The sequence below is a fragment of the Platichthys flesus genome, chromosome 16, assembly GCF_949316205.1.
Source record: "Platichthys flesus chromosome 16, fPlaFle2.1, whole genome shotgun sequence".
In the NCBI taxonomy this organism is placed as follows: domain Eukaryota; kingdom Metazoa; phylum Chordata; class Actinopteri; order Pleuronectiformes; family Pleuronectidae; genus Platichthys; species Platichthys flesus.
This window is the reverse complement of record NC_084960.1, coordinates 19386067-19399247: the sequence shown is the minus strand read 5'-3', so window position 1 is coordinate 19399247 and position 13181 is coordinate 19386067. Positions and strand designations below refer to the sequence as shown.

The following is a 13181-nucleotide window of genomic DNA, read 5'->3' as shown; positions in this document are numbered from 1 at the left end:
TACAGTTCGTATTTGTTCAAAACTAAGATAAACATTCATGCTGAACACACCCTCAAGTCACAGATGGCAAACATGGTAACTTTTAATGGTGAATCATAAAATTGCTCATTTGTTGAGAGAGCATGTTTGACCTGTATGAACTGGACCACATGTTCACACTGCCAGCCACAAGATCAGCAGATACCCATCAACCTATAACAGTATATCAGGTTACCATACTGGCATTAAGGCCTGTTTATCATAGTGTAGAGCCTTGAACCATGAAAAGTAGCTTGCTTTATAAATGTACAGACACATAAATCCTAATAGATTTGGTATACAGCATTACAAAATGTTTCAACCGAAGCTTTCAGCATCATTCCGTAGTTGCCCCAGTGAAAACTTGTGTGTGTTTTTGTGTTTGTGCGAATGAGTGTGTGTAGAGTCTTGACTTCTTTATCTTCAGAGGCAGTGGGGCACATGACAGAAATCCACATCAGAATGATCAGGCATTTGTTTTTTCACTTCTTCACAGTCCTAAAAAGATAAGAAATAGATTTTGGCTTTAAGGGCTGTGTCTTGTGCTCCAATAGCACAACAAGTTCATTGTTTAGCAGCTGCAAGAAGCTCAGTAGAAAAAGTATCACAGCAGCAGGGGGAAAAAATCATTTTATGATATAAAAAAACTGGTCACTTCAGGCAAAGGGAGCAGAGGAACTCACACCTCAGAGGAGGACACATGACTTGGGAGGCCTGAAGGGGTTATCACTGGAGGGCACCCCGGTCAGGAGAGGGTCTTTGTGGGCATTTTGCAAACAGAAGGTCTTCAGTTCTGCAGCGGCCTGAGAAACCTGCATAATATACAATATATCAGGATATTAATAATAATAATTATAATAATAATATATGATAATGCAGTACAACAGCAGTTATACAAAAATAATTACTAAGTATTATTATGTGAATCATAACAGATACAGTTTGTAGCATCCCACCATATGAACACCAACAATATAATTGTTTACAAACAAATATTGTTTATATATAAAGACATTAGGACACTGATAATGCTTGGTTCTTTGTTTGAACATTTACTTATACTTCAGAGCAATAACATCAGCAAAAATTTGCACTAATAATACCTGTATTTGAAAGCAATTGGTATTCATTTTCATGTGTTCTGGGAGTGTCTGAATTCTGGAGGACCATTGGCTCTATCGTCTTCAAGTTGAATTCACACTGCTCTGTTCTCCTGTCACACTCATTCTGAATGACTCGAGAAATCTGGTTCTTACTTTAACTAAAAAACTAACACAATTGAGCTGAGCTTGTACTAGTCCCTTTCTTTTAGTGTTCGGGACCTGACTTTAACTGGATCTTGTATAAGTGTTCTCGACTGCTTGGAATCAATAAATTGTCACCCTATGACAACATGTGTAACCAAGATATAAAATAACTGGGATGATGATCTCACTTTCGACCTCGTGTGACAGTTATGGGATGATGGTGAAAGCTCAAATGTAGTGTTACTATATCACAAGTAGAGAAGATACTTGAAGCTCCTTCAGCAACAGACTGCTCCACCCTAAGTGTCTGAAGGAGAACTATCGCAGGTCCTTCCTGCAGCAGTAAGACTTTACCACAAGTTCTGCTCCAAGTAAATCTACATGCACCACCACTATGGACTGTCACTTTAATATTCTCAACTGTGCAATATTCCCTGTAATATAATCATTTATAAAGACATTTTGTGCAATATAAACCGTTATGTGCAATTCATTCACCTTACATATTTTGACACATAATATATTTCTTTACACTGATACTGGTTTAATAACGTTGATATTTTGATATATATTGTTGTATATTTCTATTTCTTTATATTCCTTCACCCAAGTACTGCCTGCTACTTATGTGATGCATTCTGCTGCTGTAACATTGCAAATTTCCCCATTGCGAGACGAATAAAGGACTCCTAATCTTAAGGTCTGTTATTATTAACGACAATTTCCAAGAAATAATGTTTGCTAACACTTGCTAGCATTAGCCATCATAAGCTATTGGTCACAGGAGGCAAAGTAAAGCTGTAGCAGTAAAACCTCTGAGTGGACTGACTAGAGCAAAGTGTGGGTTATATTGAGTAAGAGGAGGCTTGCGTTATCTTCTCTTTCATAAGTTACATAGTGTTACTCGGAGGTCATGCCACAGCTGTAATGTATGACAGACGTTATTTGAAAATGGGAAAAAGTGTTGTCGGGCTGATATGGTTTTTAAATTATTTGTGTGCAGTAGTGGAGAGTTGTGTAACTATATCTCTTACTCTTGTGTGAAATCAGTTTGTAAATGTGTAAAACATTACACAAATCTGTGCTGATATTTGTGAATGCATATAGTAATCTAAAGCAAACATGTATTTAGAATATATGTCTGCATAATCAGATTTGTAAACGTTGTTTTAGGATTTGTACACAAAATCTGACAAATCTGTAAAAGCATACATAGATATTAGTGGCTGAAAAGTGTTTTGCTCCAAGAGTGTGAAACACAAACACGTCATGAGTTACAACTCAGACAGGCCTTGCCGTTTGCTATTTCTATTTCGATTCAGATGTTGTCAGTAGAAAAATAAATAAATGTTCCTGATGTGCCCTCTAAATTTTAACAATGCCATTAATATAACATTAAACAGAAATATTGCCCAATGTCTGCAACCTAAAACCAAATAAACAAACTGAACAGGCCGGACAAAGTAAGCTAAATGGTCTAAGCTATTCATTCAGAAAAACAAGATTTTGAATCATGAAATTATGAAACCTTTTCTTAGAGTTCAGCCATAATAATTTTGATATTCAGAAAAACAGCAGTTGCAGACTCCTTTACACATTTTCAAATCTGATTACACATTTATGGATTGAGATACAGTTACACAAAGTGAAATCACAACAATATTGAACCTATAGGTTAGTGGTTTAAACTTCCACTTGCATTACATTAGTAATGAACTGAAGCTCCAATGTCAGTGGCACATACTTAAGTGAGAAGTGGCTGCTCACAACAACATTGTGTGCACTGTAACTAAACACAATCACCTGTAGACTGAGTGAAATTCATCTGTGATTTATTTGTTTTAGGGGGCTCCTCTCTCCCTGCACGTACACACACACACACACACACACACACACACACACACACACACACACACACACACACACACACACACACACACACACACACACACACACACACACACACACACACACACACACACACACACACACACACACACACACACACACACGCACACACACACACTTGTCTCTATGTAGTTTTGAAGACACTCTTTGGCATAATGCATTCCCCTGCCTCTTAACCTAACCTTAAAGGGATAGTTCACAAAAACATTAAATTTGCAGGCAGCTATCCAAGTTCTTGCTGATGTCATCAAGTGCCCCTTGGTCAGGAACATAGAGGTGAGAGCTGTGCGGTGTTATCCGGAGGACGATAACATTGGACATTTCGGCCAAAGACATGGTGTAAATGACCTTGTTTTTAGTCAAATTTGAATGTCTGGGCTATTGGACACTTTTTTTTTTATGTTTGAAGAAGGAGTCAACAGTTACGTGAATTGTATTAGATTTGGCTGCAAGGCAGTTAAGCCCTGAAGCTCCAAAAATTGTTGTGGTCGCAAACACTTCACCCACCTAGATGAGTTTTGAATGAATTTTCCTCTTTGCATTTATGATCCCTTTAACCATCACGACTAAATGCCCAACCCTATCTTAAAGCTAATTCTAACCCTAACGAAACAATCAAACAACCCTTTAAAAAGTTCTCAAAATGATGGAATTGAACCATTTGCTCTCATAACTATAGATAGAAATATGCAAACACACACAAACACTCTGGAAACTTGTCGGACTTTTGTCCTAAATATAAGCCAGCCGCCCAACAATCCCAGCAGTCACACAGCAGCAGCACAATCAACAAAGCCATCACTGTGCTGCACTCAGAGGGGAAAAGTCTGTTTGCCACCATTTCACTGCACACCAGGAAATGGGTAAGGTTTTCTTGTGTTGAAATAACGACTGCTTTTCTTCATGGGGGGAAGTTTTTCTGTCCTTTACATTCATTTTATTAAACCACAGGGGCACTGTACAGTGGGAAATACATATTCAGGCACGCTGACATTATATCAACATCTCCTGTAACTTGAGAAAACTATTTGTAAGAAGTAACAAAAAAAAGAAGCCACAATATAATTGAAATATTGTCTGTTGCACTGATTCTTTCAGTAACACTCTGATGACCCGTGAGTTTAGTTTCTGAGAGACATTTAAAGAGAAGGTACTTGACAGTGAGAGACAGTCATGGGTTGAGTGGAATGTAAAGTTTGTGAAGTGTATAGTTGTTCTGACAAACCTTTATCCTGTTGACACTGGCCTCCAGACGAAGCTGCTTAACTGCCTTCTGGGCCAGGACCAAACTGCTGTTAGGGGCGCTGTTGTTTGACATGACTGAGCCAGGAGAGCAGGGAGAGTGATCCAGCCGTCAGCTGCACGCATCCTTCCCTCAGTCCCTGGCTGCAGTAACACACACACCCCAGTCTGAACCTTCAAAATAAAACACACACTCATCCCTCACTCAGTCCTTGGCTTCAGTAAGACACACGCTCCAGTCTAAACTTTCAAAATGAACCCCCCCCCCCCCCCCCCCCTTCTCTCATTCCAAGGCTGAAGTAACACACTCCGGTCTAAACTTTCAAAATAAAACACACTTCTCCTTCCCTCAGTGCTGGGCTGCAGTTACACACACACTCCGGTCTAAAGTACACCCACACACACATGCTACATTAGAGAAAGTGCTCACTCGTTGACAATGTTAAATTTTTGGTTATGTATTACATACAATTTAAGCAACACTGTAATGTAAAATGAACTTTATGGAAGTATAGATAGGTAGATAGACAGGAGCAATATCTCAGCATTTAAAGTTTTTTTTCTGTTGTACCCCTGAGACTCAGAAGTGTTTTGTGGACTCAGACACTTCACCCACCTAGATCAGTGGCGGTTTGGGCACGGCCGAACCGGGCGGTTTTCTATTATCTATCATATCACTGTGTGTGGAATTGGCAAATTGGCACCCCTGCAACTGCAGCGCCCATGCTTGATGCTGTGTGAGAAAGGGGAAGGGGAGGGGGCGCGGGGGGCAGTTCACCTCTGGGTCTCCCAAATGCGCGCAACGAAGATGCGCACCGCACAATGATGTGCATGTGCATTGATGATATGCGCAGCACGATGTGCGGTGATGATGATATGCCGCATGATGATGTGTGGTGATGATGTGCTCCTCAGGATGATGTCTGCCGCACGCACGATGATGTGTGGTGATGGTGTGCGCAACAGGAGGATATGCCCCGCACGATGATGTGCGCCGCAAGATGATGTGTGCAGCAGGAGGATGTGCGCCGCACAATGATGTGCGCCGAAGGCACAGGATGATGCTCGCAGAACGATGATGTGCGCTGCAGAACGATGTGCGCGATGTGAGCCCCAGGATGATGTGCGCTGCAGGATGATGTGCACCGATGTGCGCCCAAGGATGATATGCACTGCAGGATGATGTGCACCGAAGGCAGGGCCGGCCATAGCACATTTGGCGCTCTAGGCAAGCCTCACTCCTGGCGCCCCCCCCCACCCCAAAAAAATATTTTTCAAAAAGATTTTCTACGAAAACTTATTATAAAATTATTTCTTTCTTCATCGAAGTTGCTTGGACACACACACTCTAACCATAAGCCTCAATGTGCTAGCATGTTCTGACAACATCAAGGAGGCACGTACCTCATTTTACCCTAATCTTAGATACATTTTTTTAATGTCAAAATATTGGTTGGAGATATATGTTATGGGTCTCAAAATTGATAACACAGCAACAAAGTATATCTGTAGAATACAGCATGAATGCAGCAGCAGTAACGACACAGAGCCTTCAGTTCCACATCCAGTCTGCATCTTATTCAAATTAAACACAATTTCAAGTACAAGCATTTCTTTGAGTGTAACTGCATTTTAAAGTGCATAAAACATACATTCAATTATTACGGTGTCTCTTTCCTCCAAACATCTTAATATACATCATCACTCATAAAGAAATATAAACATTTACAATATAGACCTATTGAACATTAGCTTATAACTGGTCTTTATAAGACACAATAACAATACATGAATTACAGAGTCTGTGTGTGTCGGAGCTGAACTACACACTGTAAAGTAAACAATGTACTATCGCGCCCCGCCTGCAAGACGATGCGCATGTAAAATAAACACCTATACAGGCGAATGTAGCTCCGCCCACCTAGTAGCGCGAGCGTCTCCCCTCACTGCCCAGCGGAGTTTCTCAGTACTTCTAAGTAGACAATCAAAACAACATCAACACGTCTCAATGACACTCGTGGTGATCAAGCGAAGCTTTGGGAGTTAGGTGACTCTCACCCACTACTAACCTGTAGAATACAGGATGGAAGCAGCAGCAGTAAAGACACGGAGCATTCAGTTCCTCATCAAGACTGCACCTGGCATGTGGGCGGAGCCCCTAAAGAGACAGGACGGGGTGAAACTGCACCCGTTCCAAACGTTCCTCCTGAGTGCTGCTGTCATTTAATGATTTCTCTAATGAAACTACTTAAACTACTGTTAAAGTAATTAAATACAATATTTTGGGCCATACCACATATAGAAGGGTGCGCAAAAAAGTCTGCCTTGATTTGTTTTGCTCTCGCAAGATGATGTGGGCCTCAAGATGATGTGCGCCGAAGGATTAAGTGCGCCATAGGACAATGTGCGCTGCAAGATGATGTGCGCCCCAGTGCCATTTCAATGGCAAGATAAAAAAAAAAAAAAGAATCAACAGAAGAATACGGAAGCGTATTCCATTCACTTTTATTTTTTATTTTTTGGGGCATTTGTAACTTATACTGATTTGTGCGGAATTGTGTGCATTGATTTTTTTCGGGGGGGGGGGGGGCACTGACCTAGATGATGAGGGAAGTTTCATTTATTGGTGAACTATTCCTTTAATGGGGACATTGACAGTAGGTGCAGCTGTTCGGTAGAGGGCGCTAACTACACGATCTGTAGCCAAGCACCGTGAAGAAGAAGAAGACGGTTCAAAGGTCAAAGTGAGATAGTTTCCGGAGGAGCTGGGGGGTCACACACGGGGGGAGACGATTTCAAAATGCTGTTACGTGTGAGTATTAGCAGCAGTTCTACTGAACCAGTATGTGTCACAGGGAACCCGTGGTTTTATAGGAAGTCGCTGGTTAGTGTCGTACTTGTGTCGCGCTTGTGTTGCGTTGTTGACCGCGTTAGCGCGAAGCTTGTGTAACGTTGCTTCATGTCATCACCTCTAAACCTGTCAGCTCCACACCGACTCCTCTGGGGACACGGAGTAGCTAGCTAACTGCGTAGTGGAGCCCACATGATGGCCACAGGCAGATTCAGTCAATATTTAACGTTCACTGGAAGTCCCAGAGACTTTGTGGACATGGTGGTGGGATCTCTGGCTGCTGGACAGGCTGTGTAGCTCACTGCTAACAAGCTGAAGCAGAGCTGATGTGTTGGGAACACCTGGAAGCTCAGCTGGGATGTGAGATCATGGTGACACGTGCAGTTGGAAGTTTAGATTCAACACTATGTTTACCTTCCAGAGATGCACGTTACCTCTTGGATCAGACACACAACATATCTCTGGTTTATAAATCAGTGTCCAAAAAAGAGATCTTGGATACAACCTCTAACGCTGAAGTACTTATGATGGATTCAAGTTTAGACAAGCTCTTTACTCCCAGACGTAATTATTTTAATGTCAAGGCCCATATCAACAGATGAAAGAATGAACAAAAGACGTCTGCAGGATCTCTAAGTATACAAAAAAAGCAGCTGGAAGACAGTACAATAGATGTCATGTGTAATATCTTTTAGAATATACTGTGTTCCCTGATTGTAAATAGTATAATAATTTGCTATTGTATGTTAAAATGGGAATAACGAAAGTGGAAACAAATTCTTTGATTGAAAAGGTTAGTGTACAGTTGCTCTGTATCACGATACAAAATTTATTTTAGTGTTTTTTTTTTCAGGGTCATTTACACAACTTCTCTCACTAACTAAACAGGCTCCTATGTAAATAAATGAGGGGAGAGCCACAACTGCACTTTCAATGGTCACTGAGGTACAAGCTTCTAAAGATAGAATGACTAAAAATGGAACGATCCCACTCAATAAATGCCATTGATCAAGCAGCAGTTAGTTGAAAAGATAAAAAAAGAAATGCATTCCAATGAAATCTGCTCATGAAATAAACTTTTCACTACAGTCCAATACTTTGGTTAGAGTATGTCAAGCTTGAATAGAAACTCTCAAATTTTAAAAAGTACGTTCGCTTTGATCCAAGATGAAGTTTTTAAGCTCTTTTGATAGATTTCAAAAAGGGTCATGTGTCACTGTGTCCTGGTGTCACTTTGAAATTCCAGTATCATGATATGAGATTGTATTGACTTTAATTTATTTTATTTTTTTCCCATTGCGTTTGTCAATGACACTTGTTTCCGCTTATTACATGGCAATGGGCTGTAATTGCTGAATGAGCTTGTGGTTTGTCTGCATGTCTGTCTTTCAGAGGGTATTGCAAATCGGAGGGTTGACACTGCAACACAGCCGGTCCATCCACCACAGTCCTGTATGGAGGAGTCCTCTTATACCGATGGTTGTGGAGCAGACGGTGAGTGAAATGACCTGAACTGGTCGGCTTTGTGTTGATCCTGCTCTGTACAAACACATGCTCAAAGAATTTAATAAGTAGACCTAGTCTAATACCACCAAGCTCCGGATATTTGTTGTGAGCGAATCTCAGCGGAGAATCTCCTGCTGTGTTGTGCATGTGTGAAAGGAAAACTCAGCAACAGCTGTATTGATTTCATAGATCTGATTTGCCCTCTGTTATTGACTTGTTCGGGAGACAATGTAAATGTAGTAATTTCTTCTGCTGCGAGCTTTAAATCCTCCTTGTCCAAGAATCTCTGGTCACATTGACGGAGAAAGTCTCAAAGATTTAAAAACAGTCTCCAGTGTGTATTCTGTTGTTTTTTATTCAAGGTGGTTTCATATATTGGAAGAAACTGACTTCAGTGGTGTAGAAAGTAGCAAACCAATAAAAAAACAGTACAGTATGTTTGCACTATGCAGATTTGTGTTATCTCACTAGATTCAGTGGTTTTGGTGCATTTTGTTCTGTGTAATTTAAGATTTACTTGTGTTTCTTTTTCAGGGGAGAGGAGAACGAGCATATGACATCTATTCCCGCCTTCTGAGGGAGAGAATAATTTGTGTAATGGGTCCTGTGAGTGTTGTCCTCAAAGTGGAAGTTGATGAAGAGTGAAGTGTGGATGTTTCCTCCTGTTTTACGTGTTCTCTCCCTGCTCTGCTTAGATTGATGATACTGTTGCCAGTCTGGTTATTGCCCAGCTGCTGTTTCTGCAGTCAGAAAGCAACAACAAACCCATCCACATGTACATCAACAGTCCTGGTAAGAGCCTCACTGAAGACGTGCTGTCCTAACTTGAGCATGGTGTACACCACTTTACAGTCCTGGAAATAAGTATTACTCTAGAAAATGGGGTATCAGCAGTTTTCAAAACTGTACTGGGTATTATCTGATTCATATGTTTAGGATATTGTTTGACATTTTACTTGATTTCTCAGAGAATAATGAATTGATGTTGATGAAAAAAATCGATTCTGTTAAGGCTACTGATATTTTTGAGTGTGTGCAATTTGGGGCAGATCAAAATACCAATTTTGATAAAGTGAATAACATGTTGTGGTTTTAGAAGGGGGCTGTTGGGCCCTGGCAGAGTTGTGTTTATATTAGTTACGTTTGTTCATTAAATTAATACAATTTACACAAAGGAAAAGGAATACAAAATTAATATAAATAACACAACATAAATACACATGAAATCCCTTTTTTTTCTTTTTCAAAACACCTAAACAATTTTTTTTATTAATCATTAGCCGATGTCATAATATAAATGTTACTCGATCATTTAATGCTGATTCATTATTTTATTCTTAATACATTTTGTTACATTTTCTTAATAAATTAGAATGCACTCTACTGAGTGAAATAGTAGTTTCTTATTTTAGGGATGTTCTATCTGTAGATTTGATACCTCTATTTGATTGACAGCCCATAGCTTTAGTATTAATCTTGTTCCTGCTAATCAAATAATTTATTTCCTTACAGTGAGTTTGTTCTTCCAAAATATTTATGGTATATTGGAAATAAAATAATAATTATTACTTAAGTGAAACATTCACATTCTATTTTCAAGTTTCCATTTCAGTATTTAGTTTATTTTTTCATTTCAACGTTCAGTCACAACTTGACTATTCCGAGGATTACAATAAAAGTATTTTTGTCAAAGAATGAGCCGTTAGATCTGTTCAACCTCTGTTTTCTCTCCCCTCCCAGGCGGTGTGGTAACAGCAGGCCTGGCCATCTACGACACCATGCAGTACATCCTTAATCCCATCTCCACCTGGTGTGTCGGCCAGGCTGCCAGCATGGGCAGCCTGCTCCTGGCAGCAGGAACCAATGGGATGAGACATTCACTGCCCAATGCCCGGATCATGGTGCACCAGCCCTCAGGAGGTGCCAGGGTAAGCGCCATTAAATCTTATCTGAAGCCAAGTATGGAGTCAAGCTGTCAAAAGTGTGGTAGCGATTATTTCACAGAACCACCGAACTAATATTTCCAGTATGTTGTGTCTCCAGGGTCAGGCCACAGATATTGCCATCCAGGCTGAAGAGATCCTGAAACTGAAGAGACAGATCAATGCCATCTATGCCAAACACACGGGGCAGCTGCTGACAACCATTGGTAGGTTTCCTCAGCACTTTAGCTACAACCCCACTCTGCTCCCAGACATGCACTGAACTCCGGAGATTCCCCCCACTTTTTCTGGAGGAGCTGCATGTGTGAATGAAAATGTACGGACTTTCTCAGTCTGGCCCTCTGGTGTGAAGTCTGCATAAAGTCCAGTGAACCCGATGTGAGACCACAGCGGGAGTTTGTGGTGATAAAAGCTGAGGCTGGTGTATTCGAGCTGTAAACAAAATCGTGTGATCTCCACATTGGAATGAATACGTTACTTCCTGCCTTTGCCTTCTGCACCTCCGGTTATCTCAATAATTCACAAGATTTGTTTCTGTTGTGAACAAGACACACACCCACACCACACCACACCACACACACACACACACACACACACACACCCCTTCGTGTGAATCCGTCCACTAACTGATCACGAGAGCACATTTCAGCTGAGACTGCAGCCGCTCCTGACTAACTCCATAAACTCAGTCCAACAGAAAGTTCTTTAAAACAAAAGACACCGCCTCACTAATGACTAGTCACTTATAACTTGGTTATTATAAATTAATTCCTTGCACCAGGCATAGTAACCTGAGCTGGTTGTCCTTGTCACTCAGAGAGAACCAACTCTCCTTTTCAGTCCTCTTCACATCTTTCTTGTAATCATCATAGATTAGAATATAGAGATGGATGACATGCAGCCTCCCTAAAAGTGTAGCAAAGCTTCTTGATTGCCCCCTGGTGGTCATAAACCATGACTCCTCCATGATAGCAGATGGGACATGGAACGAACTAAAGTCCAAGTAGATGTTAAATACACGTTTCTCAAAGATGGTTTCCGTAGTTTTAGGTAGTTATTATTGCACAAATTTTTGTTACTTCATTTCTGGATAATGGGACAAAGAGGAGTCGTGTTGTCCATCTTTATGTTCAGTCTAATGTAATCCCATCTCCACTTATCACCTGTTCACATTGACAGTATCAGTAGATACCATGTGGGTGTACATTGAAGTCTTTAATGGAGGGAGGTCAGTTTTTAAGGAGAGCAGAGAATGCAGTGATCAGTTGGAATAGGCCTGTCATAAAAGGATGTTTTCTTTCTCTCCTTTGTCTTAGAGGGTGTGATGGAAAGGGATCGCTACATGAGTCCAATTGAGGCACAGGACTTCGGTATAATAGACCGGGTCCTGGTCCACCCGCCCCAGGCTGGCCAGGACGAGCCTGAGCTGGTGCAAAAAGAGCCAGCAGCCACTGCAGCCAGTTCCACTCCAGCTCCAGAGTCTCATGATTCGGAGCAGGCCCCCCCAGGGACCAACCTCCCCTCCTCATACAAACCTGAGCCGTGAACCCACCGTGGCAGAGCTGTCTCACTTCTGCAAGCACTTCTTCAGGATTCAGTGGCTGACAGCTCCCGAGAGCAAAGCCCCTCCTCCATGGTCGTCTTAAGTAGCTACTCTCTCCCCCCACAGTAACAACACTATGCAGTATGCACATGTGGTAACACCATGCTGGCTTAAACTATCAGGAGGCAACCTACCTTTTACATGGAGTGAATTCATTGTTGGACAGTTTTGTTATTAACTGTTTGACATGTTGATATATGTGGTCTATGAAATAAGTCAAATTTAGTTACTATTATAAGTAGTAATGCATAATTATTTGTTCCCCCACATTATGTGACAGTGCACCTGTGGATTGAGCCTGGTGTCATTGTACTCTGTGCAGTGGCAAAGGAATCTATCCACATGCAAGTTGATTATGACTCAACGCTGAGGGAAAGTAGAAAGAGATGGAGATACTCCACTCTGGGTTTGTTGGGGGAAGAGGAAGGCTGTTACGAATCTGGAGTCTCCTTTTCCTGTACCGCTTAGCTGCAGACATGCCCAGCGGTGTGCAGGAACTTGTATTACCTGTATTTGAATATTCATATTTGTAATAAATGATTATTTTGACCACAATTCGTAAAAACATTGGCGGTTCATTATTCGAATATACATCCACAGTGCGGAGTTGAACACAATTGGTTTGTTGATCTCTGCTCATTGAGTTTAAAACCTTCACTCAGGAGCAGATATGTCTAACAAATGAAGTGACATGAACATTTTGGCCGCAGCGAGTCTGGTTCTAGAAGTTTCTTCTAGTTAATGAGTTTCTCTCCACTGTTGTCAAAGTGTTTGCTCGTTGTGTTCTCTGTAATTTTTAACTCAACTTAAATTAAAATGCCTTGATATAATGTATGTTGTGATTTGACAAAACAAAATGAAAT

At 41.0% G+C, this 13181-nt stretch overlaps 2 protein-coding genes across 2 annotated transcripts; one reads left to right on the top strand and one right to left on the bottom strand.

Annotated features, from left to right (window-relative positions):
• Positions 1–64: 64 nt before the first annotated feature.
• si:dkey-204f11.64 (uncharacterized protein LOC100537752 homolog) lies at positions 65–4588 on the bottom strand. The gene is made up of 3 exons (XM_062409019.1): positions 4399–4588; positions 704–830; positions 65–516 (listed from the first exon to the last, which is right to left on the bottom strand). Exons 1-2 carry the CDS (start codon positions 4489–4491, stop codon positions 705–707), a joined length of 219 nt encoding a protein of 72 aa, XP_062265003.1. The 5' UTR covers positions 4492–4588; the 3' UTR covers positions 65–516; position 704.
• A 2510-nt stretch (positions 4589–7098) lies between these two features.
• clpp (caseinolytic mitochondrial matrix peptidase proteolytic subunit) lies at positions 7099–12873 on the top strand. The gene is made up of 7 exons (XM_062408353.1): positions 7099–7227; positions 8659–8760; positions 9307–9378; positions 9468–9564; positions 10513–10700; positions 10816–10921; positions 12032–12873. Exons 1-7 carry the CDS (start codon positions 7216–7218, stop codon positions 12259–12261), a joined length of 807 nt encoding a protein of 268 aa, XP_062264337.1. The 5' UTR covers positions 7099–7215; the 3' UTR covers positions 12262–12873.
• The last annotated feature ends 308 nt before the right edge of the window (positions 12874–13181 follow it).